Source organism: Haliotis rufescens, unplaced genomic scaffold (assembly GCF_023055435.1).
Source record: "Haliotis rufescens isolate VD_foot unplaced genomic scaffold, xgHalRufe1.0.p SCAF_9, whole genome shotgun sequence".
Classification (NCBI taxonomy): domain Eukaryota; kingdom Metazoa; phylum Mollusca; class Gastropoda; order Lepetellida; family Haliotidae; genus Haliotis; species Haliotis rufescens.
Window position 1 is genome coordinate 23199667 of NW_025964383.1, and position 27788 is coordinate 23227454.

The window sequence follows — 27788 nt, forward strand, 5'->3', positions numbered from 1 at the left end:
ACATGTACTCAACATTAGATAAGGCGCAATACATGTACTCAATATTAGATAAGACACAATACATGTACTCAACATTATATGAGACACAATACAGGTACTCAACAATAGATATGACACAGTGCAGGTACTCAATATTAGATATGACACAATACAGGTACTCAACATTAGATATGACCCAATACATGTACTCAACATTAGATATGACACAATACATGTACTCAACATTAGATAAGAGACAATACATGTACTCAACATTAGGTAAGACACAATACAGGTACTCAACATTAGATATGACACAATACATGTACTCAACATTAAATAAGACACAATACAGGTACTCAACATTAGATATGACACAATACATGTACTCAACATTAGATATGACACAATACATGTACTCAACATTAGATAAGACACAGTACATGTACTCAACATTAGATAAGACACAATACAGGTATTCAACATTAGATATGACACAATACATGTACTCAACATTAGATAAGACACAATACAGGTACTCAACATTAGATATGACCCAATACATGTACTCAACATTAGATATGACCCAATACATGTACTCAATAGTAGATAAGACACAATACATGTACTCAACATTAGATATGACCCAATACATGTACTCAACATTAGATAAGACCCAATACATGTACTCAATATTAGATAAGACACAATATATGTACTCAACATTATATAAGACACAATACAGGTACTCAACAATAGATATGACACAGTGCAGGTACTCAATATTAGATATGACACAATACATGTACTCAACATTAGATATGACACAATACAAGTACTCAACATTAGATATGACACAATACATGTACTCAACATTAGATATGACCCAATACATGTACTCAACATTAGATATGACACAATACATGTACTCAAAATTAGATATGACCCAATACATGTACTCAACATTAGATATGACACAATACAGGTACTCAACATTAGATATGACACAATACATGTGCTCAACATTAGATAAGACACAATACAGGTACTCAAAATTAGATATGACACAATACATGTACTCAACATTAGATATGACACAATACATGTACTCAACATTAGATAATACACAATACATGTACTCAACATTAGATAAAACACAATACAGGTACTCAACATTAGATAAGGCCCAATACATGTACTCAACATTAGATAATACCCAATAAATGTACTCAACATTAGATAAGACCCAATACATGTACTCAACATTAGATAAGACACAATACATGTACTCAACATTAGATATGACTCAATACATGTACTCAACATTATATAAGACACAATACATGTACTCAACATTAGATAAGACCCAATACATGGATTCAACATTAGATATGACCCAATACATGTACTCAACATTAGATAAGACACAATACAAGTACTCAACATTAGATATGACACAATACATGTACTCAACATTAGATATGACCCAATACATGTACTCAACATTAGATAAGACCAAATGCATATACTCAATAGTAGATAAGACACAATACATGACTAAACAAAAGTACTCAGGATTAGATAAACACAATACAGGTACTCAACATTACATATGATACCATACATGTACTCAACATTAGATATGACCCAATACATGTACTCAACATTAGATAAGACCCAATACATGTACTCAATATTAGATAAGACACAATACATGTACTCAACATTATATAAGACACAATACAAGTTCTCAACAATAGATATGACACAGTGCAGGTACTCAATATTAGATATGACACAATACAGGTACTCAACATTAGATATGACACAATACATGTACTCAACATTAGATATGACACAATACATGTACTCAACATTAGATAAGACACAATACATGTACTCAACATTAGATAAGACACAATACAGGTACTCAACATTAGATATGACACAATACATGTACTCAACATTAGATAAGACACAATACATGTACTCAACATTAGATATGACCCAATACATGTTCTCAACATTAGATATGACCCAATACATGTACTCAACATTAGATAAGACCCAATACATGTACTCAATATTAGATAAGACACAATACATGTACTCAACATTAGATATGACACAATACAGGTACTCAACATTAGATAAGACCCAATACATGTACTCAATATTAGATAAGACACAATACATGTACTCAACATTAGATATGACACAATACATGTACTCAATATTATATAAGACACAATACAGGTACTCAACAAAAGATATGACACAATGCAGGTACTCAATATTAGATATGACACAATACAGGTACTCAACATTAGATATGACACAATACATGTACTCAACATTAGATAAGACACAATACAGGTACTCAACATTAGATAAGACACAATACAGGTACTCAACATTAGATATGACACATTACATGTACTCAACATTAGATAAGACACAATACAGGTACAAAACATTCGATAAGACACAATACGTGTACCCAACATTAGATATGACTAAAAACATGTACTCAGCATTAGATAAGACACAATACAGGTACTCGCCATTTGATAAGACACAATACATGTACCCAACATTAGATATGACTAAAAACATGTACTCAGCATTAGATAAGACACAATACAGGTACTCGCCATTTGATAAGACAGAATACAGGTACTTAACATTAGATAAGACACAATACATGTACTCAACATTAAATATGACTAAATAAAAGTACTCAGCATTAGATAAACACAATACAGGTACTCAACATTAGATATGATACCATACATGTACTCAAAATTAGATAAGACACAATAGAGATTCTCAACATTAGATACTACACAATACATGTATTCAGCATTAGATAGGGCAGAATACTCAATGTACTCAAAATTAGACCCAATACAGGTACTCAATTTGATGCCAGCGATTGTAATTGGCCTTTTAAATCAGATGACAAGAAATGCGGGTGGCTGGTGCTGCCGGTGAGACATGTGTCCAAGAATGTGGTGGAGAAAAGGAACAGTGGGATGATAACTTTCTCACAGTTTCTGGTTTAAATGAGAAAAAAAAATTATTGAGAGATATGTTCCTTTTGCAGGTCAGTTCACTCGTCAACAATCTCGACATTTGATGTGGAAGATTGGAACATGTCCAAGTTTGAGAATGTGGTGCATGCAACTGGGAGTTATCTGTCCGAACCTTGTGGTCGACAATGGCTGTTCCTGAAAGGTATTGGTGTACCGTGAAGTTATTGTTTGTATATCATATGTTGTTTTAGGGTGATGGCTAAAACTTTTATTTACATGTATATGAGAACGTTGCTGACCATGCATCATATACAAACATACAATGCTTAAAGGTTATTATCGGTAATCCCTCAATTTTTATATTCAAAGACGGCATTTATCTGGTACAAAATACACCAGACTTGACTGATAACTGAATGTTGACTTTCAGGTACCCCAAGTAGGTCACGTGATACACATATACAAACAGTAAGTCCAAACTAAAAACATGTCTATCAGTTATCTATTTGTAGATACGTCTTTGGACAAACGTATCACAGGATCACTCACTATACACCTGAAAACGAAAATGTTGATGAGAATGTTTGTATCGGTGTATACAAAGATACAGGTACAACATTCATAAAGCATATTTACTTGTAATGTCAGTTATCACTGACTTTCCGTAAGTTTTAGAACTGCTGATTGTTACATGTAACCGTATTTTCAGGTTAATACATCAAACGGGAAAGAGGATGGTTTCCATTATTTCAACAGCAAAGATTTTCTGCGCCCGCAATTACAACAGACAAGAGAACATATCACTGACATTAAGCGTCACTACATGAGCAAAGGTACATTGTTTCTTTTCTTTGGGCAAACAAGTAAGGTAAATGCAGTTGATTTGATTAATTAAAATAACAGAAATATACCACTCAACATTTGTTGAGGTTCACCACTTTAAAAGGTAAATTGTGTGCATCTGATGAAGAGTGTGGTCACGAAGTCCTGCTACAATCAGGAGAAACCTATATCCCGCTGTGTGATGGGATGTTGTCGATCTCCTGAATGACGCTGGGAAGCTGATACAAATGTCTGGCATTGATTCCATGCCCTGCTGATCACACTTTGGCTCACATCTGCAACTAGACGTTGTGGTGACCCAGTTACAAGCATGACTATGCGTCAAACAACGTCTTTGACGTTGAGGAGGCATAATTGCATCAGTTGTTGCAATCCTCAGTAGCAAATGTTGTTGTGTTCTCTATTAATGGTGTACAGCGATTATGTCACGATACTTCCAAACGCAGGATTTTCAGCACCTCGTGCAATTATTGGCAATGACATCATGTCCGTTCATCATGAAATAGAGGCCCTTTAGATGTTCCCAATCATTGTGTATCGTGATATTTCAATCTGTATTTGTTGGATGAAATTTTGACATATTCAAAACTTGATCCTTAGCAAACTTTGAGAAGTATAATTCATATACACTTGTGTAAAAAATAAGTGTTCACATGAATCGTTGGAAAGTTTGTGGAGATGTACCATGACCAGCCTCAAAATCACATCATGACAACAAAGCCATGAGTTGTCAATCAAGACTGTGGAAATTCTGTCGTATAGCTGTGGGTGATGCCATCCCACACCATCACTAAACATCGAGCAATTTGGTCGTGCTGTGACAAATACAACTCAGTCCATACGAAGGAAAATCGATTCATCACTGAAAATAGTTGCGTGCTTCTGACGTAGCTGCCATGGTCATGCTACGTTTAAACTTTCGTTAACAGCTAATTCCCTTATGAGCTATGGCTCTAAATTGTGTTTATACTTGATGATGATCTAAGTCTATCCCCTAATGTGATGAATCGTACGTCACAGTCTGTTGTTATCATGATTAGAGATTTCCAGTGTGCGCTAGTGTCATGTATGGTTTCGTGGTATCATGATTCAAGGCAACATTTTCCCATCATTTTCGGAGGTTGCATGGTCGTGCATGTGACACCAGCATAGTTTCTGCATATTTCTGCGAATTCATCGCATTTTGGTAACTTCCTCATAGCTTTTATTGCCTGTGACTACTATATAAACTGTTTCTAATCACTGATCATGTGATTCCTGATGGTTTGCCATATACAAGGGAATTCAGATAGTAAACCAATAACTTGAAACGACAGTTGGCAAACACAAACACATTTCCGTGGCAAGCAGAATACTTTTGTTTCGCTGTTTACACTGACATCAAGAAGTGAATTAACCGATCTTGATATCCACAGGCGGCGTCAACATCGCTCCAACCAACCTGCCGGGTCACATAGTGGACATCAAGGACATGCTACTTTCACTACTGGAAACTGACGAATCCCTGTATCGCTGCAACCTTGTCACTGGTGCAGAACTGGCCACCTGTGGTGACACAACCTGTTTTGTGCATTTGACAGAATCCTTAGCAATAACATTAGACTTTCCAGTGTTGGAAAGGCCAACCCCAATAACATGTGACATGTTTCTAGCCATTCCCCACCAGCCCCTGGTTGTACTGACTGTGATAACCTGTGACAAGGAAACTGATGTGGTACGAAGTTACAACACCTCAGTGGCCAAAGAAGTGACTGCAAAATTACGTCGGTTTACCAATGAAAGCATTAACGTTATACATGGAGTTGTTTGCATGAATGATATGAAAGATCCTGGAGTGTTCTTTGCAAAGTTACAAAATATTGCCGTAATATCTTCAGCATTCGTTTCCAAAACATCCTTGTTGATGAATTTATTCAAGTATGACCAAATACTTATGGCATTCTGGGCAGCATTAGCTGAGACAAAAGTAGATGCAAACGGCAGTCAGTTAGGATTTCTTACGAAAGAACACTGCATCCTTTTGTTGGAAAATATAAACAGTAACAACGTTGAGGTGATGCTTCATTCTAAACGTGAAGCCACCGTCCTGATGCTGGAGGTGGCAAGGAGACTGAGCAGACTGGGCGACACTCTGCTGGTCTGTCGGTCAAGGGAAGAGAGGAACAGATTGAGGTAGGTTCAATAGAACGGTTCGACCTTTATGATCTACCTGGTTCTACAGTTTGTTTTCCCAGTAGCCAGTGACATGTATCTCATGTTCGATTCCATGTCAAGACGAGGTTTATCATTTCCAGATCAGTGCACGCATCAACAATATCACTGATTGATGTCTGGAAGTGGGATCTATCAGCGTATGAGAACATTGTTCTTGATGCTCGCATTTTGCCCTGCAGGCCTCGAGGTCGAGTGTGGCGATTTCAAACGGGTATGTGTATTCGTATAATGTATGAGAGATGTAGTTGTTTTACCGCAAGAGTTTATAAAATAAGTGGATTGATTACAATTATTCTCTCCAACATCCAAACGATCTATTGGTAAGATATGCAAATATATGTACACACACACTTTGTAAGATTAATTCCAAGTTACAACCATTGATAGCTACATTTCAACAATCCAACTATCAACTGAATCATTGCATTTTACAACATACCTTTGTTGGTATGAAGCAATGTTCCTGACAGTGTATGTAAACATTGATATGCATTAGCCGAGTGTTGTTCTCTTTACATGCATGAGCAGTAAGGTACGTTAAGGAGACAATAATTGAGCTCAATCAATATGACATAAATCTGACAAATACATTTTTAGGCTGACTTATTATTGACGTTAATATCTAAGCATATACTGGCAGGTGAATAATTTGTTACATATAAACAATGGTATGCATATACCATAAACGATTTAATGTCACTTTTCACCTCATAATTATAGTGTTTAAATGTAGATTTTGCTATCTGGAAATATAATTAATAAACGTGACACCGTTAATTATAGGTTCACATTCTTGTCATATATGACATTTTGAGGTATAAACATAATAAGTAAGCGTTTGCATTCGTTAAATTTGTTCTCATTAGTTTATGTATTCATCATGTTGAATAAACAACCATTAAAACATTGATTTCAACGAAGATCCTACCAGTGTTGGAGAATTGAAGATGCGGTTACAGACAGCAGAGAAGGTAAAAATACCATTCAGATATGCTCTAATTTTCTATGTTTTGACTGTAAGTTTATAAGACCCTGACAGAGTCGATGAGTTTGCCTTTTGCAAACGTAGGTCTGTGAATCGAGTGCTTAGTATTTCATCTTCACAGAACAGTGTGTGAGTGAGTGAGTAGGGTTTAACACCCCTTTTAACAATATTTATATTAGTTATATCACAGCTTTATGTGGGAGGAAAGCCCGAAGTGATACAAGCATCAGACGTTTACCACTTTTGTGAAACGCACGAGCACGGTTATGATGCTGATAAACCTAGAGACATAATCAGGGTGAACTGGTATTCTTACCCACAATCAAAGGTTTCTGGCGTACCCAAGGGACGCGACTCTGCACAACAAATTATGGCGCCATAGACGACTGGACCTCCGGTGCCCTGACATACCAAATATCGATATATTAATCTGGGACAGTTCAAAGTATTGGCATCAAGATATGTTATTTATGTAATGTTTATGCAGGTAAAAGGCAATATGTGCATCTGTCCTTATCTTACATTACACGTGAATGTCGGATGTTAATATGCTGAAACCCATTCAATTTTTTTTAATGTACTCCGGAAACATGCGAGGCACATTTCGTTTGTTCCCCGTTCGAATTGCCTACCTTTTTGCATTACATTTGCAACGTACCAACCGCAATTTTTTATCTCGATTTAATGATTTAAGATATTTACAATATTTCCGAATGAAACAGATCTAGGGGGAACAACTCTTAAGTTTGATTAACTCAGTTAATGAAGAAAGAAGAGGTTAAATCGCTAACTGTGGTATTCTTACCGATTCGGACAAAAACATGCATGCCTAACTCCATTATAACTTGTTCACTGGTCTCGAGGGTGACATGGGTTGGCGTACATTGTATGTAAGTTAATGTTCCCGTCGCCCTTCGGAGTCGGTGCAGACTGCAGACTTGTTCGGTCGTGCTCGGGTAACATAAAGTACCATAGTTGAGCTTGAGTACATCAAGTCATGTCCCCTCGAAACTGGCGGACAACTTATATTGTCTTACGCTATCTTTCAGGAAGTACACGAGATGAAGAGACAACTCTCTGGTCTGCACGATGGTATGTCTTTTAAAATGCTTCTGACATTGGAAATATGATTTGGTAAAGTTGTCTTTTCATTATATTTAGTGGTGAGTGCGCAAAGAAATGGCGTACAACTTAGCTCTATTCATTTTTGTTCAGATAAGTGGAAAAGGCAGATCGAGTACTGGTTGTGGGAAGTGGATGTTCTCAAGTTACTTCGTTTGATACAGGAATTTGATGTCGTAAGTTTTATTTTTGCACTTGTCTCCTCGGAATGGCGCCTTATCGAATAGTGGTTTCTGCGGCAGTCGTCAGGCCAGTATGGTGATGTGATGTTGCAAGTGTAAGTTGTATTTCTGGGTTATTCTCAGACCACGTGTTCTTCCGAACCCTTCCTCATGTTTTACTGTAGCTCCCCTGCTGCACGAGAACAAGCTATCGATATATCTGATTACGACTATCTTTTTGGTAATCTGTTGAACGGAAACAAACAACACCCATTTGGGATGAGCATAATGGATTTGGGACACGTGTAGTTGTGATGATGTATTCACATTTATTTTGATGAATTTCTACAATCAATTTGTTCTAAACACAAACTTACTATACGAACGCAATTGAGAAAATTGTAATGTGTAGGTATTATTCTTGATACAATATTGAACTACATAGTTGAGCTTATATTAACCAAAACTCAAGGCGATGATAAACTGTCTTAGAATAAAACTTCATATTATTGGCACAAAGATACAATTATATAGTAGTTGAAAAGGTAAAGTTCACTTTTCCCCTTTCCAAAGTGCATCGTGGGCAGTGAAAATCTTGTTAACAATCTGCTGTTTAGTCAATGTTTAACGAATAAATGTATATTTCAGCAAATAATGGCAACTTTACTTGGAACATTGACATTTTTATTTTCAGTCCAACATTCTCAGATCGAGCATGATTGCTGAGCCATTAAAAAAGGGATTATCATTAGGTATGCATACCATATTCACATCATTGTATCCAGCGTCGTGGTGTCTCATTGATATGCATTATTTTTCGTAGTGAGTGATAATGGTAAGGCAGGTTATGTAATGTTTGCTGGATCCTGTTCAGTTCTATTATGACGGTGTTACAGAGGATGACAATTGTGACCGGTCGACCGATGTTCGTCGAACACAGATGATGCAGCTCAAGGACGGAATTGAAAACCAGAAGGACCTTTTCCAACTTTTAAGATCGGTTAGATGATTACATTAAATATAAGGATATCATTATACCATCATGTTGTTAAAAGAAGCATACTCACCCTTTATATATAATACAGTGGACATGATACAAGAACATCTGTTAATATCAACCTTATCTGTTTCCACAGGCGGTCATTGAGGATAAAACCCAGCTTTTCTATCTCCAAGACCTAGCAATATCATTTGCAAAGGGTATGTAAATCATTGTGTTGGATCCTTCTCTGAATATGTCCATGGCGCAGGGTCACTTTATTATTGAGACCACGCAGTGCTTGGACATCCCGGGGGTATTATATCATGTGTTTCTTTCATTACCATGGGTCATGTCAGGGTCAATGACGAGGTCACAGCTTGAAGTAAAGTTTGTTTTGACGATAACACTGTATATGATGTCAATGAAAGATGATAAATGTCATCCTTGGGGTCGGACCTACATATACCATCAAGGTCACATTTTAGGTCATTCTTGCTTGTCAGAGCATGGACCCATATTTTCAAAAAGAAATAATCTAGTATGTGATTGGCTGAAAATGAGGTTCAAGGTCATTAAACTGAAAGTGTATATATCCTTAAAGTAGCTGAAGTTATGGGACTTCAAATATGTCTTGCATGTAATGTGCTTCTCCAAACCCGGGAGTGAAGTTATTCAGCTTGAAGTGCGTGAAAACGTTCTTGTTAATGTAGCCAGGGGATTTTCTGTTTTCTGAAACACATTTGATGCATCTAGGCAAAGGTAGGGATGGGTCTGTTCATTTGGATGTAATGAGAACACCTTTTTACAATCATCGATTACCTCAAAAGATCCAAAATGTATTATCATTCTTTGAATGGCACCAGGACACAGGTTAGAGGAAGACCTAAGCCTCTGGTACTTGTCATATGTGGCAACTGAGTCAATCGTTGTGTCAGGTTCGGTGACTCGGTTTATTTTATGTCATCATACATGTACTTCATTGGCATTGGATATTGTTCATAATATCAACCACTGGTATATCTCGCCCAGACTCGATTATCTACAATCGGCTGTGGTATAACTGACATACTGGTGATTGTGGCATAAAACAACAACGACATAAATGCAATTAGCGTGTCTTATTTTATTTGTGTCTTTTTAGCCATATTGTTCAAAAAGTGTCACTACTTTCCTACTTTTAAGCTACTGAACCTGCCGAAAAGCTCCTTCAAGGCGCTGGTATCAACACGCGTTGCTAATTACCCCTCCACAATCAAAATATAGAATCAAAGCGTGTGAACTAAAATGTGTATGTATCAGTCAGTGACTACCTATTGGTATTGTATTGACAGTATTTCATCCGGATTAAGTATAACTTATGTCACATATTCATTTATAGTATGTATGACATTCGTCAACATAGACCACAGGAGACGATCGAAATGTTTCTGTAACTATTGTCAGTGTAACACATACAATGACCCTGTCTTTATATATATATATATATATATATATATATATATATATATATATATATATATATATATATTGTTTCTAGTTACAACGCCCATGTTTTCATACTTTTCAGCATCTGAACCTGCAAAGCAGTTCATTGAAGAAAAGCCAAAGAGGTTCTTTGTCAAGGCTGTGGCAAAGGTTAGAAAAAAAGGTATGAAATGTTGAAGTATATGAGCGGAGTCTATTCTATTCTTACAGTTGCATATCATTTCAGGCTAGAGCTTCTCATATCAGTAATATTTGACTGTTTGTCCTTGCAGTGGATGGATTCCGGAAGAAGGTGAAGCATCAAGAACAAAAGACAAAACAGGTATGTTAGGAATTCTTCTTCACTTTGATTCAAGGTCAGTTCTGTGGAACTTTACAATGTCACATTGTTCGCATTTGTGTTTTACGTCATCAAATCCAGTAAATGTGTTTGCACATTATTGAATAATGTAAAAAATATGGTCCCGGTCGCGCGATCTCGATCGTTGGTAAGCAGTCAAAAATGGAAAAAGTCAGAAAACGCGACAAGTAACCATAATGTCTCGAATCCCGTATTTTCCCTACATTGTACTTCTCTTCAAAGGGTTCTTTGCATACTCGCGCATCAGTCGTCGTAGTCAAAGGCCATGCATAGAACCATAAGGTCACGGCAATTACGTTTTAATGACCACACTGGGTATACCTTGTCAAGATCATGTCTGTATTTCTGTTTTATAAGAAAAGATTGTGTCATAAGGGCTACAATGACTTATTCTCCGAACGTGTTATTCCGATGAGACTATAAACAGAAACAGTTGAAGTTCACCGAACACTTAAGTTGTTTTAACTGTTGGAAGCCCTCGTGGTTATCGTATTCTACATCCAGATGATTGTTATGTGTATTATATGTTATATGTGTTTATGCCTCTACTACAGTTGGACTAAATCTATTACATACACATCTCTCGGCCCCGTGAGCGCCAAGCGGTCGTGGTGCGTAGCTGGTGTTTTAATTTGTGAGAGACGTAACAGGTGTAAAGTTATACTCGAAGACGGGAGCGGGCCACTGAACACACTTGTTAAATATTTGTTCACACTAATTATGTCATGTGTGTGAACATTATTTCATCAAGATTATTCAGGTCGCTGCCTACACGGATCATCCTCTCTGGTAACTACTTCGACATGAGCATATTTTGCAGCCCTTGTAATGGTCAAACATATTTCCAAGCGATGAAAGTAGGTTGTTGTTTCCGTCACATGTTTTCATTGCCCAGTAGCTATGTGTTTTGGCAGAGTCACACTTGTCCGAAAGCTCCTTGTGCCGAAGTCACTCCGTGACCCAGATTCTTATTCCCTGTTGATTCCTTTGTGGCATGCCAACTATCATTTGCAGAAGCCATCCATAATTTTTGTATGTGTTTCTCATCTCCAACCTCAACTAACAAGAGAGACGAAATAAAATCTAAATCTTACATAATAATTTCACATTTGTTTACAAAATTTAAAACACTTGGTACTCGTCTATAAATTAATTTAAGACCAGTCGCTTTGCTTCGGAAACGAACTTTTAATAAACAGCTGAAGAAAGATAAATTTTCAACAAGATTTTTCAGGTCACTAGCTACACGCATCCTCCTCATGGGTGGCCCAGTCGTCGAAGACGCCGCGATTCGCTGTGCAGAGTTGCGTCCCTTGGGCACGCCAGAAACCTATGATTGTGGGTTCGAATCCCGGTTCGCCCTGATTATGTTTCTAGGTTTGTCAGCACCATACCCGTGCTCGTGGGTTTCATCGAAGTTGTAAACGTCTGAGACCTGCGTCACTTAGGGCACCTCCCACATTAAGCTGACACTCCGAGATATAACTGGAATATTGTTAAAAGCGGCGTTAAACCCAACTCACTCCTCTCTTGTAAAAACATGATGTGGTGTCCATGGTATTTGTGAATTGCACTGCGGATTTCTTCTCGTTACTTTCTAAAACGTTTTTCTTTGCCCCTTTTCCGACAATGCGATCTCCCATGAACCACGTTGGTTTACTGCTTACTGTCAAATACTCTGCAAGTTCGCTTGTCTTCAATATGAGTAACAAAAATACATTTTCGTGTGACGCTTAATTTGACGGAAGAGCTTTTCGATATGATCAGGGGAGCCTTTGGTCATTTCCATTATGGCATTGATGACTTCAAATTCAAGATAACATCATTCCGGCTGTCAACAAGATGGCGCCTCTCATCCCGCCCTTGCAAGTGCAACAGAAACTTTGACAAATTCAGTGCCGATTCTTGGGATTAGTGGATCAGTGTCACAGCCAGATTTCATTGTGGAACCAGATGAAGGCGAAATTTGTGTTCCCATTGCTTCTGTCAACCACGCGTGGCACAGCACAGGCAATCGTGGTTAGAGAATAGTGCCCCACCAAGTTGCAGAAATTCGTCGATTCCGCAGTGTTTGGAGATGTCCTAGTTACTTTGACTTGAAGACTTGTAGAAGCAGAAAAAAGATTGGTGTGTAGAAAACGGGAAGTGATGCCAGACTGTGCGCTAAGTGTATCCAATCCCACCGAACAAAAAATACACGGAACACATGTGGATCTAATGATAAAACTCAGTAACTGTTTGTGTGTGAAATTATGTGAACCAAAAGGAAATCAATAATTTAAATTGTGTTAGAATATGTGTATTGGACTTTTCGTTTATCGCAGGTACAATATTATCCAGATAGGCCTAATGTAGGTCATAACATCCAGTTTTATAACGTTACTTATTATGATAACACGCTTTTGATAACACGCGACATATTCATTCATATATCGTAGTTAAACAAACAAATATTGGCTCGACTTCTGGTGTTTCAAATTAGTCCTCTTCCTAAAAACTAGTTGACAAATCTGTGTGGTAATTTAAGTTTTAAAAATATAATCTTATTATTGTGTGGCATAACTGTTGCATGCAAGTGACCAAAACTACACATATAAGCTACCCAAATATACTCTAAATGATCACAAGGACATGAAAACCTTTAGTCGGGAAACACGTACGATTCAGAAAAAACGGACTCGGTGCATTAACAAAAGGGCCATGGAGCTGCACGCAACGAATATGCAGCAGCACCTTGAACTGTATTAAACTGCAAAATAACGTTAACTGTGAAAGTTTGATGCACGTGCAACACGAAGTTATTTAGACATTTAGGTTATAGAAACAGTGTAGCTGCTCTAACAAACACAGCTACCATGCCAAAGCTATCGAAAGAAGAGAGCGAAAGGGCAATAGTTATGATATAAATGGGAGTTACACATAACCACGTGTCAAGGTTTTTCAGTTCTTCCCGCACTAAGAATCAGCAGGTTGATGACACGTTAGTGGCAAACTGACCATACCGTGGGCAGGCCCAGGAGTGGTAGACCCACAACGAAGACCGGTATCTACGTGTCTTACATACAAGGAACACGTCACAGTGATGCCATCATCAGCAACTAACCTTGGACTTCCTGTCAGTCGAAGAACTGTATCCAGGAGACTACTACAACATGGTATTCGTGCCTTCAGACTTTACCGTGGAATATCAACATCGAGGTCAAAGACTGAGATGGGAACGGACCGTCATCCAATGGTAAAGCAGAAACTCGGAACGTATTGGTTCTCAGTTCCAGCTCTTCAGTCCTGATGGTAGAGTTCGTATTCACCGTGGACGGGGAGAGCGAACGGCACGTTGTTGCATTCACGAGGCCGAGTCATTCGGAGGAGCTTTAGGGCGGTAACTGTGGGCAACAGCAGACAGATCTCGTAGTTTTCAACGCCAATCTCACCGCACAGGGCTGCGTGGATGAGGTAATTTGGTCAGTTGTTCACCCTTATCTGCAATTAAACCCTCGGACCATATTCCAGCGAGACAACACCCGACCACACAGCACGAATCACCATGAACTTTCTCAGTGCCAACAATGTGAACGTTTTACCATGACCAGCCGGATCCCATGACATGTCTCCAATTGAACATGTGTGGGATCATTTGGGACCTAAACGTAGATCAAGACAGGTTCCTGTGATAACTAGTCAAGGTTAATTGCATGCACAAGTATGGCGATGGCGCCGCATTCCGCCTCAAGTCATTCGACGTTTAACGTACTCCACTCGATTTCGATTTAAAGCAAGAGCCTGTATTGATGCCCGTGGTCGGGACAAACGATAGTGACAAAATTGTGTGACAAACATGCCACCAGGACTGATGAGGGGGAGGGGGAGGCTTGAAACGGTCTCAGGTAGGGAGTACATTGACGTTATGCTAGGGGATATTTATTTACTGTAATGCAAATATGTAAATAAACGTTCATGTGAAACATTGTGTGAAAAGAAATGTTAGTTTATTGTCCGATATTGCCGATCCTCATCTTGGAAGGCAGGGGGGACAACACAATTGTTCCAATCGGGGATTCCTCCTGGAAACTAGTTCCGGTCCATAATCGTATCGTGTAAACGTCGAAAGGTGAAATTCATACTTAAATTTTAACCATGAACGGGTCATGTGGGCAGTAATTAAAGCAATCACATCACCAGAAATCTCTTTAACTTTAAAATGATACTTTATATTCAGTTAACCTCTATGGAGCAAGTGTATCAGTGGTTAAGTATGTCTCAGCTGCTGTAACACGAGGAGCCAGTGGGTACATTCGTAATAGGCGCATATCTTTCGAAGGTGAAAAAGAAATTTATTTATTCTCAAACCAACATCATCGTTTACATCAAGTGCGATGTGTTGGCAATGTACAATTATAGATCTTTTAACCATCATGAATACAAAGCCTGATAATCTGCCATAGCCAATTTAGCAATACATATAGCTGGGGTATGGATAGAAGTTTGTCCAGAAATGCTTCTGGCACATATTTTACATCAAACATTGTTTTTATAAGTAACATAATCAACTTATTCTTTGAGACCACAATATTTTAAGTTAAAATATAAGACGAAATTTATTTTCTGCAGCTGACAATTGCTCGGTATCTCGTGTGTTTACCATCAGCGTAAAGTATTCCCTAGCAAGTCGAATTTGAAATAAGAGTATGGATCACAAGTGGGGGATCACCGCGATCCAATTCCACTGGGAATGTTGGTGTTACACTTCACAGTTTGTACCTCGCAGTAATTCATATGGTATAGGTTAAGTTTAACCGTCTGCAGTTGATACTTGTGGCACAATATAAAAGATATAAACAGCAAACAATTATAGCACTGGAGGATGTACACCATACAAGTGTAAACAAGATAATTTACCTTCATGTACATTTTTTAAGGGTTGACAGTATCTTACCGTAGTAGAGTTAATTGCGCAGGACGTATTTACATATGTAACTGTTGTCCTTTTTCAGTCCAAGATGGACAACATTGCACATGCATCTCTGTTGGACTCGGCAAAAGATAAAACAATGAAGGACTCGCCATCCGAAACATCACTGACGGAATCGACATCTGAGACATCACTGAAGGACTCGCCATCCGAAACATCACCGACGGAATGGACATCTGAGACATCACTGAAGGACTCGCCATCCGAAACATCACTGACGGAATGGACATCTGAGACATCACTGAAGGATCCGGCTTCTGTTACATCATTGAAGGATCCGGCTTCTGTTCATTCGCTGAAGGATTTGGAGGAAAGTCAGGAGAGTAAGTAATGACAATATTATAATGATTATTGAAAGAATGATGTTTAGTCGTAAGAATGTGACAGTTCATGTTTGACGGTGACATAAGAACTTCAGCGTGTTATATGTGCATTCTCCAAAATGCAGTTTGTTTCAGAAATCAAATTTAGGTATTTAAATCTGCTATCTTGCAATGTTTAGGTACAGGAGAAAACACGTCTCCGAGGTTTAAGTTGAAAATGTAAAACTCGAGAGGAGGGAATAGCACAAAGACCGTTTAAACAACATTTATTAATATTTGTTTAAAGTCATTTATAAAAGTGGGTTAGCATAGGCTGAAAAAACACGCTCGTAAAATACACATGTTCAGGAAATACACGCTACACGTGGTACCTTCCAATGTACCACATCTCTTTATCTGGTTCTGTGGTCTAATGGATAGAGTGCCTGATTAATGATCAGGAGGTTGTGGGATAGATTCCATCATCCATAACCAAACCGTTTTTATTCTGGTGTCTGATTATAGAACATTGAACGTTTGAGACCCTGAGTCCAAGCTATATCTGCAACTAAACTTACCAGGTCTTGCTGGGAAAAAGTAAAATCTCAAACCCGATGTTACAAGGGAAAAGGTAAAACCTCCACGGAGGTTATAACGAGACAAATCTAAAAGAATAGTCAATATCGGTAATAGATTTAAAATCAATACGAATGCGTTCTACAGGGTAGTCTTTTAAAAATATTGAGCTACCGTTACACAATAATCAGCCGATTGGTGAGAATATAAGGTCAATCAATGCTGTGAAAGACCTTTAACGATCATGGCGATCTGCTGTGGACACAGGCCACTGCTTTGATTAGTACGACGACATTCATTGCCTACTAGTCCCGTCCTGAAGCGACATTGGCTACCCAGAACCTCCACCAGAAGCTCGAGGAACCGCTTCAGAGCGGCAGGAATGGCGTTCAGGAGATTCATCAAACGCCATTATGTGACCATCAGAGGTTTCGTTTGACATGGTGTTTTACACGACGAGCTTAGAAACAGAGAACCTGTCGGAAAAGAGAGCCTCGGGGATCATTTAGGGGTGTATCTCACACGACTGAAAGCTGGACTTGATCACCACACAACGCAACTTCACAAGTAATCAGCACCGACCATGCCAGATGTCCTGGAAGCAGTTGTTGACTCCCATTTCGACAACCACCAACTCGCCACGAGGCCTCCGATCATGGATAATGACGCCAGACGCCGCCGCTGTTAGAATGTGTTATTATTATATAATGGATGTTGTTTGAGTATAATAGTGACTATTATATATTTTATCTTCATCAGTGGTAGTGAGGGTTTCGTTCTTGTCCATTTCAAAACAATGTTTTTCTTGCAGGTTTTGATGATATAGAAAAGCTTACAGAAGACTTGGATATCGTGGAAAAGGTAACACATATTTAACATTCTACCATGAATTTGTAAAATTGCTCGATTATAATTGGCCAATCAGAGGCTATTAAATCACAGTAAACCCCCTCTGATTGAAACAGCTGGTTTTATGGGGATTGATGTGAATAGAATAGTACTTTTTTCAGTCATTATCGGTAGACATTTTTAATTAATAATATCTGCAATTATAGGTGACAAAATGCAAAGTTGCGGTTACTCCAATATTCAAAGTATTTGTGGCAATACATTTTGTGCAGAAAACACGATATAAATCTATAAAAAGAATGTATCTACGTTTTGGAGACACAGAGAGCCTGGAATTTGGCGCTTTTTTATATACGACTGTGACGTCATATCTTTTGCGTCACTAATTCCGATATGACGTCATAATGGTGACACGCAGCTTGCTAAGTTTTCTTTAGGGATGCTCACCTCATATTAGCTTCGCAAGTTGCCGTGCTTTTATGCTTTCAATGCCTGTCATATGTTCGAGTGAACTATTACGGTGTAAACAAACTATTTGTGCACATACAACGCCATATTTTGTTGAACATTTGAAACCTCAAGCTGTGCGTTCGGTTCCAAATTCAATATAGCGCTGTTAAATCTACAGGTAACCTAGCTCTACATTGAAAACACAGTATGTTTATCTCCTGATTATGGTACAGAAATCATCAGCATCCTTAACGTGCTTACAAAATGACAGTCAAATCAAGGAACGTGTTGCAAAACATTTACATACTTGTTGTGTCATGGGCGCCGGATCCGGGGTGGTGGTGGTTTCCTTGGCTTGTTCTCACTCCATAACTATCAGGACACATGCAGCTATCTTGTGGCGAGGCGAGGACTATAGTTATGATTAATGTACATTTGAGCAGATGAAACACAAAGGGATTTTTTTGCACAAACGTGAGACGGTTAAACCCTTTTTTATGATGATAAAGTATGTTAATCATGGTTACTCAAAAACAAAATGACAATCTGTGGTCGCAGAACAACTCACATATATTCATCGCTATTTATAACAAAATCACTACAAGATACCCACTATGACTCGAGTGAGTGAATGCGTATGGTTTTACGCCGCTTTTATCAATATTCAAGCAATATCACGGCGGGGGACACCAGAAATTGGCTTCACACAATGTACCCATGTCGGGAATCGAACCCACGTCTTCGGCATGACAAGCGAACGCTTTAACCACTAGGCTACCCGACCGCCCCTCTATGACTCGAGATAAGCACTGTGGGTAAGGACGAATAATAATGAAAATGTATTTAAAACATGTTAGCTTGGACATTATTTCTTTTATAAAAAAAGATTAGAATTAAGTATACTATGCTATATAAAATAAAGTGAATGGGTAGAGGCTTTTGGATCAACGCTGTTTAGAGCATTGAATCAATTATATCACACAATGTCAGTTAAATGAGTGAGTGAGTGAGTGAGTGAGTGAGTATGGTTTTCAGCCGCTTTTAGCAAAAGTCCAGCAACATCACGGCGGGGTTAATGATAGAGGAATGGCCAAGTCAACATTAAATTTGTTGTATTGCACCTTAAGCTAATGGTGCAACCTCGTGCCCATCTCCCTGCTCCTCGTGTCCTTCAACGCACGCACACACATGCTCACATGAATACTAATGTATACACAGACGCACGCATGCACGCACGTGAATCAGGAAAAGCTGAGATATTTGGTTTGTTTCAGGAGAAGGACAAAGTAATGCTGCAGCTGAGTCCTCTATATACAGGTAGGCAGTCTTCTACATACAGGTAGGAAGTCCGCTATATACAGATATCGAGTCCTCTATATACAGGTAGTGAGTCCTCTATATAGAGGTAGGGAGTCCTCTATATACAGGTAGGAAGTCCGCTATATACAGATATCGAATCCTCTATATACAGGTAGTGAGTCCTCTATATAGAGGTAAGGAGTCCTCTATATACAGGTAGGGAGTCGTCTATATACACGTAGGGAGTCCTCTATATACAGGTAGGGAGTCCTCTATATACAGGTAGGGCGTCCTCTATATACATTTAGGGAGTCGTCTATATACAGATAGGGAGTCTTCTACATACAGGTAGGGAGTCCTCTATATACAGGTAGGAAGTCCTCTATATACAGGTAGGAAGTCCTCTGTATACAGGTAGGGAGTCTTCTACATACAAGTAGGGAGTCCTCTATATACAGGTAGGAAGTCCTCTATATACAGGTAGGAAGTTCTCTATATACAGGTAGGAAGTCCGCTATATACAGATATCGAGTCCTCTATATACAGGTAGTGAGTCCTCTATATAGAGGTAGGGAGTCCTCTATATACAGGTAGGGAGTCCTCTATATACAGTAAGGGAGTACTCTGCATACAGGTAGGAAGTCCTCTATATACAGGTAGGGAGTCCTCTATATACAGGTAGGGATTCCTCTATATACAGGTAGGAAGTCCTCTATATACAGGTAGGGAGTCCTCTATATACAGGTAGGGAGTCATCTATATACAGGTAGGAAGTCCTCTATATACAGGTAGGAAGTCCTCTATATACAGGTAGGGAGTATTCTACATACAGGTGGGGAGTCCTCTATATACAGGTAGGAAGTGCTTTATATACAGGTAGGAAGTCCTCTGTATACAGGTAGGAAGTCCTCCATATACAGGTAGGACTTCCTCTGTATACAGGTAGGGAGTTCTCTGTATACAGGTAGGAAGTCCTCTATGTACAGGTAGGACGTGCTCTATATACAGGTAGGAAGTCCTCTGTATACAGGTAGGGAGTTCTCTATATACAGGTAGGAAGTGCTTTATATACAGGTAGGAAGTCCTCTGTATACAGGTAGGAAGTCCTCCATATACAGGTAGGACTTCCTCTGTATACAGGTAGGGAGTTCTCTGTATACAGGTAGGGGGTCCTCTATATACAGGTAGGAAGTCCTCCATATACAGGTAGGAAGTCCTCTGTATACAGGTAGGGAGTTCTCTATATACAGGTAGGAAGTCCTCTATGTACAGGTCGGAAGTCATCTACATACAGGTACGATTAAGATGATGATATGTAAACTTTCTTTTCCTTCCTCAGCTGAGTGGCAGAACACATTAAGCTACGTGGACCGGAGCATGCCACGATTTGATACTGTAAGTGTTATGTTAGTGTCAACAAACGAATATCAGATCAATAACGTTCATCGGTAGAAAGTTGTCTTAGAGTCACTGTCAATTAATTAAGGATCCTAGGAGTATTGAACTGTTATACACTCTTATAACCTGATACCATAGGGATTAAGGTTGATCTGATTCATCTAACTGTGTTGCCTTTACAGACTGACTATCAATGCCAGGACCATCTAATGTTCGGAGATTCTTCTCAGACACCACGTGACTCCCCAGGTGAATGTAACAACTTCAGTGTTGGGTGTAATGGGTTGGCACCTTTCCGTGTTCAGATATCACATTTTCATATGTTTTAAGTTCACTTTATGCAAAAGCTAATTAGTGTACCTATTAATTATTCGTTGTTGTAAAATATTAGGTTTAACTGTTAGTTAACTGTACGAGTTAAGAACGACGATGTCATATCAGGGGCAAATGTGTAAATGTGTGTATGTAATAATTTTCCCGATATCAATATTAGACAGTACTGGTAGGGATAATAAGCTAGTCTAGTTCTATGATGCGCACACAATTGTGTCCCCTTATGTACAAAAGAAAGGAAGATAGTTCACCTTTTTGCGAACACCTGGCATCACCAGAACTTGATAGTCATTCATGATTACATGCTAATAACATCTTTCAAAATCTTACAATGGATAAAAATAACTATTATGGTAATGGAAAGGGTTTTGTCGCTTGCAATCCCCATTTTCAGTTGTACATATTGAGGACATCATATTCCGATGCAAAGATTCGTTGTCACACTATCAACCAGCTGTTTGTCAGTTCTAGGTTTGATTACCACGTGGATCATCATGATGTCCTCTAACTCATAAACTGACTTTTACACATTGCATCTAGATACTGACAGTCAACGAAGACAAACACAGAAAAACCACGTCCTTCAAATAAGACAGTTTCAACAGGGAAGACTCAGCAGAACACCTTTGTACGCGATGCTTGAAAATGTAAGTATTTGTTAAACATCCGATTATGGAATGTTGAGCTGCTTGGCGAGTAATTAGTTTGTGCAATTCAAGCAATTAAATGATCAAATAATTAGGTAAGAGTGATAATTACAATGTTAAAAATGACTATTTGCTATACTTTAATTCTGGTTAAAGAACTGTATAAGTTATGCTCAATTGATATAACCATTTCTTACTTAACCCTGAAGGAGATCATCACATGATCACTTGTGTCCTTTTATCTTTAGAAAAAATGTTGTTTGTGTGCAAAATCGTTTGTTCCTCTGGTTACCAGACTAAAATTGTTTTAACTGTGCCCTCACTTTGTACTCATAATTCACTCTTTTGTGGTTCCTATATTTCCAAAGCTGGTTTAATGTTGGAGCTGAGACACAGATTTTATTTGAAATTCAAAGATCTTGCAAGAAACGTAGCATATCTCAACACAGTAAGTGTAGATGCAGGCAGGGGAGATAATTCATAATAAAAGAAAAATCACCGGTAGCACTTTAACTTTGACGTATACATCTTCTTGGTTCTCGTTTGACAAGCGGATTGTTGACAGAATCTAAATGTTTGAGGTCAGCTGCCACTGATCCTGTAAAACATGATTTAACTATCATGTGGCATAACATTGAGTCAATGTTACAGTAATCAAGCCACACCATGTTGTGTCGATCATGTTATCCAGATAACCTGTCACACACAACACCTGGTATTTGTCTTGCTGTAAGTTTAAACAGTCACTTCCTGTATAAATTTCAGGACCGCTAAGTTTCGGTCCCAATGAATCTTTGGACTGCCGGAAACAAAGTTATCAATTCTTTAATATTGATTTTCTGATCGCTAATCGCAGGGGGTGGACTCTTCCACTTTACATAACACCGATCGTCACCAAGCGCTGCCGCCCCGTTCCTCGCATGCATCAGCTGCACATCCCTGATAGGGAAGTACTTTACCTTTAAGAGCAAAAGTAGTTCCATTAAACTGTTTACACCTCGACAACGCATTAAGAGTAAACAACTTTCCGCTTAATTTAAGACAATAAGACGCCTCATAAACGTCCATGAACCGCACGTGACGTTTTCCTAGCAACTGATGTAGTTGTAACTTTTTAACTTTCTTCAACTTTTCAAATTGACCCAAACATTCTTTCAGATCTGCATGTTTATCTTCGGGGAGAATTAAAGTTCCAACAACACTTTCTATATTTATGTCAAAATGTCATTTTGGGGGTTGGTGCTACAAATTTATCATAGACTTATGTAAAACCTGTCTTCATTAAGATGCTGCTCAGAATCCAAAACTTTATCTCAGTGGCCAATAGTCACATCGTACCCTTTACGTTTCATCATACAGGTAAAGCTGGAGGCTCTGCCTCATTTCTCGCCAGCATGGTGAGGGCTAGTGTCGATGGCGAGCAGCGCTGAATGCAAAGTTGGCAAATATGTCATTGATATTATCAATACGTTTATGGACAGTATCTCACGTTTATTTAACGTATTTCATCACGTTATTATTTCATTCTATATAATTTCCTCTGTGATGACTTGTGGGGCATTCTGATTATGGCTACCTTTCTACAGTGAATTTGAGCAAAGCACCACTAAGAATTAAAGTGTCATTTTCAGGTTTTGTTAGCTCAAATGGTTGAACTACTGTGATGTCATCTAGCTTCAACCGAAAATCGGCATCGGTTAAATGCACATGTGCAAATATCAGAAAGTTATTACTCATGACTTCCCTATCCTTTATGGGCAACCTTGTACTTTAAGGCCTGTTACATCCTGTAAGGCCTGTTACATCCTGTAAGGCCTGTTACTTCCTTTAAGGCCTGTTACACCCTGTAAGGCCTGTTACATCTTGCAAAGCCTGTTACATCATGTAAGGCATATTACATCCTGCAAGGCCTGTTACATCCTGTAAGGCCTGTTACACCCTGTAAGGCCTGTTACATCCTGTAAGGCCTGTTACACCCTGTAAGGCCTGTTACACCCTGTAAGGCCTGTTACACCCTGTAAGGCCTGTTACACCCTGTAAGGCCTGTTACATCCTGTAAGGCCGGTTACATCTTGCAAATTCTGTTACATCATGTAAGGCATATTACATCCTGCAAGGCCCGTTACATCCTGTAAGGCCTGTTACACCCTGTAAGGCCTGTTACATCCTGTAAGGCCTGTTACACCCTGTAAGGCCTGTTACACCCTAGCTGTAAGGCCTGTTACACCCTGTAAGGCATATTACATCCTGCAAGGCCTGTTACATCCTGTAAGGCCTGTTACACCCTGTAAGGCCTGTTACATCCTGTAAGGCCTGTTACACCCTGTAAGGCCTGTTACACCCTAGCTGTAAGGCCTGTTACACCCTGTAAGGCCTGTTACATCCTACAAGGCCTATTACATCCTGCAAGGCCTGTTACACCCTGTAAGGCCTGTTACACCCTGTAAGGCCTGTTACCATAGTTTCTAAGGATGTTATAATGCTTATGATAAACTACATGTAACTTTCCTTGATCATACAGATGATTGCAGACGACAAGGCAGCCATGACCTATTATCAAGACAGTATTCTCTCTGTGAAGCAAGGTTGGTATATTCTTAGGAGATCATTGGAGAATATTTTGTAAAAGTTGACAATGCATTTGAATACTAAAATACAGAAACAATTTCTTATGATGTTAGCACAGCCATAGTAATTAATTGCCGGTGCTTTGGTACCATACCTCTATAAATGCTAAAAATGCTATATAATTACATAAGGGACCGACCATTTGAGATTCGGGAGGGAAGGGGTTCAGGTGCATCTACAAAACCAGATATATTTTATTATTTCCGGATATGAACCTTGCAATAATGTTTTTTCAGAACATCAAATCGTCGGTTTCTAATATTGATAAAGAATGGTCCTCTGTATTGTACACAGTGTGTACGAGGGCAATGTTGTCTTGACATCTTTTGTCTGAGGTACGGAATGGGATATGCTGCACCTTTATCATACTTAAATGTCTAAACTGCATGTGTTTGCAAGGATGTGTGAATATAACGTATGACGTTCCCATGGTCATTTCAGATGGTTCTGCCCTCCACTATGTGGGAGATATCAGTTCATGGCTTCCTGTTTTGTGTAAGTTAACTTAAGTCCCATACGATACAAACCTCAAATGTATTCATTCACAAACATTAGCAGGAATTATTTTTATTTAATAGGGCTACAACTACAACTATGTGATAACAGAGTTTCAATACTTTTGTATGTAATGCATCCATCATTTCATAGAAACATATCACTTTGGACATTCTTTCTTGAATGAGAAATTTGTTCATTGAAATGAAATGAGAGAACAAAATCATTGGACTTATTACGAGTGAGGTATGTAGTGGTGTATTTAGTGAGGGAATTCTTGATACTGGGCAAGTCGGTATATATACTCTTTAGAAAAGTAGGAGATCATGATTCAGAACTATAAATGTTAATACCAAGTAATGTTTGTGTATGAACTAGCGGTGCGGTGTCTGCAAGGCGCGGAGCGTCTAGGGGCTAGAGCAGTGGGCCGGACTCCCTCAAGTCGGCATTTGGATACTCATACGCGATATGCCTTGTCGAGTGAATGAATGTTTGACAAATCGTAGGGGTAGTATGCACCACTGATCCAAAAACGTCAATTTTGAAATTTCCTGTCATACCTCTTAACAAGATCGTCGGTAGCCATAGCATTTACAGTCACACTTCACTACCGGTTGTAATGTAATTCGTTCAATCTCCTCATACAAATATTACTTGAAGCTACTATCCCTTACAATTTTGAAAAACTTAAGTTATTTCCGCGTATCCCTGCGAAGGTCCGGGGTTCGATCCCTGGCCGCGTACTTGTTGTTATCCTGTCTGGCGTCCGACATTAAGAGGCTAAAATAAGGACTGGTCGGCTCGGGGGGCAGTATACTGTGTCTGAATGGGGTATTCATGTCAAACTGCGGCATGGTATCTCAGTGAGCTAGCACTACAATCCGGACTAGTACAAGCGCAAACGCGACGAAGCTAGTCGGTTTATCAATCAGATCCTAAGAACATTTGCCTGATCCTATACAAGTACCATTGATTCAGTGAACCACGGCCGAGGGTCCCAGTAAGCTTATGGTATTGCGTGACCGTTAGTCAGTCAACTCATTGCGGCTATAGACCTAGCCACTGACCCTATCACAGTGTCTCTACCTACTCCGGCAAATGAATCTACTTCTGCGTTCTCTATGAACATGTTGGAACAGCACTTCAACCAGGAGAAAGGGATGATGGAGTCGATGTTTGAGTCCCGCCTCTCCGCTATATCTCAAGAGATGCTTAAAAAGAAGCAGACAGTATTGGCTAAGAAGTCAAGGCCAAGAGGCCGCATTGGGGGACAGCCATCTGTCCAGACCACAGCCACAGCCATACAGACCAGCCGGGTAGAAGCTCCCAAAATTCCCGACTTCACTCGGGTTCACTGGAAATTTTCGGCCATGTTTCAGATGGTTGAACACGGGTTCACTGGATACACTAGAGAATGTTTCATTTGCCTACACACGGGTTCAGTGAATACACTCGGTAATGTTTCAGCTGGTTGCACATGGGTTCCCTGATACTCTTTGTAATGTTTCAGCTGGTTTCACACAGATTCACTGAATACACACAGTAATGTTTCATGTGGTAGCACACGGGTTCACTGAATACACTCAGTAATGTTTCAGGTGGCTACACACGGGTTCACTGAATACACTCGGCAATGTTTCAGGTAGTAGCAGACGTGTTCACTGAATACACTCGGCAATGTTTCAAGTGACCGCCCACAGGTTCACTGAATACACTCGATAATGTTTCAGCTGGTTTCACACAGATTCACTGAATACACACAGTAATGTTTCAGGTGGTAGAACACGGGTTCACTGAATACACTCGATAATGTTTCAGGTTGTTTTCATACAGATTCACTGAATACACACAGTAATGTTTCAGGTGGTAGCACACGGGTACACTGAATACATTCAGTAATGTTTCAGATGGTTACACACGGGTGCACTGAATACACTCGGCAATGTTTCAGATGTTAGCATACTGGTTCACTGAATACACTCGGTAATGTTTTAAGTGATTGCACAAGGTTTCACAAAATACACTCGGATATGTCTCAATTGATTGCGCACGGCTTGACTGAATATTCTTGGTAGTGTTTCATGTGGTAGCACACGGGTTCACTGAGTACACGCGGTAATGTTTCAGTTGGTAGCACACGAATTCACTGAATAGACTCGGCAATGTTTAACGTGGTAGCACACTGGTTCACTGAATACACACGGTAATGTTTCAGGTGGTTGAACACATGTTCACTGAATACACTAGGCAAAGTTTCAGGTGGTTCCACACATGTTCACTGAATACACGCGGTTGTTTTTTAAATGGTTACACAAGGGTTCACCGAATACACTCGGTAATGTCTCAGTTGATTGCGCACAGCTTGACTGAATATTCTTGGGAGTGTTTCATGTTGTTGCACACGGGTTCACTGAATACAAACGGTAATGCTTCAAGTGACTGCACAAGGGTTCACTAAAGACACTCAATAATGTTTTAGTTGGTAGCACACAAATTCACTGAATACACTCGGTAATGCTTCAAGTGACTGTTCACGGGTTCCATGAAGACACTTGATAATGTTTCATTTGGCTGCTTACAGGTTCAATGACTACACGCGGTAACGTTTCAGGTGGTAGCACACAGGTTCACTGAAGACACTCAGTAATGTTTCATTAGGCTGCACACAGGTTCAC

At 39.2% G+C, this 27788-nt stretch overlaps 2 protein-coding genes across 4 annotated transcripts in view; both read left to right on the plus strand.

The window, feature by feature from the left end:
* LOC125377577 overlaps positions 1–3213 on the plus strand; it is a 39792-nt gene extending 36579 nt beyond the window's left edge. Inside the window, exon 7 of the transcript XR_007219757.1 lies at positions 3086–3213. The gene's annotated coding sequence lies outside the window, so the exon portion shown is untranslated. The remainder of the gene's footprint in view (positions 1–3085) is intronic.
* A 517-nt stretch (positions 3214–3730) lies between these two features.
* LOC124126079 overlaps positions 3731–27788 on the plus strand; it is a 33369-nt gene continuing 9311 nt past the window's right edge. Inside the window, exons 1-20 of one of the 3 annotated variants that reach the window (XM_048391323.1) lie at positions 3731–3847; positions 5273–6029; positions 6152–6282; positions 6993–7042; positions 8106–8148; positions 8272–8354; positions 9034–9091; positions 9236–9339; positions 9476–9539; positions 10889–10969; positions 11079–11128; positions 16159–16221; positions 16330–16459; positions 17826–17875; positions 19588–19630; positions 20952–21007; positions 21193–21259; positions 21884–21990; positions 24512–24575; positions 25060–25113. In XM_048391323.1, coding sequence (XP_048247280.1) covers positions 3838–3847; positions 5273–6029; positions 6152–6282; positions 6993–7042; positions 8106–8148; positions 8272–8354; positions 9034–9091; positions 9236–9339; positions 9476–9539; positions 10889–10969; positions 11079–11128; positions 16159–16221; positions 16330–16459; positions 17826–17875; positions 19588–19630; positions 20952–21007; positions 21193–21259; positions 21884–21990; positions 24512–24575; positions 25060–25113 — 2065 coding nt within the window. In that variant the 5' untranslated portion in view covers positions 3731–3837. Of the gene's footprint in view, positions 3848–5272; positions 6030–6151; positions 6283–6992; positions 7043–8105; positions 8149–8271; positions 8355–9033; positions 9092–9235; positions 9340–9475; positions 9540–10888; positions 10970–11078; positions 11129–16158; positions 16460–17825; positions 17876–19587; positions 19631–20951; positions 21008–21192; positions 21260–21883; positions 21991–24511; positions 24576–25059; positions 25114–27788 lie in introns of all 3 variants that reach the window. The other 2 variants (XM_048391321.1, XM_048391322.1) reach the window with 2 other exon arrangements.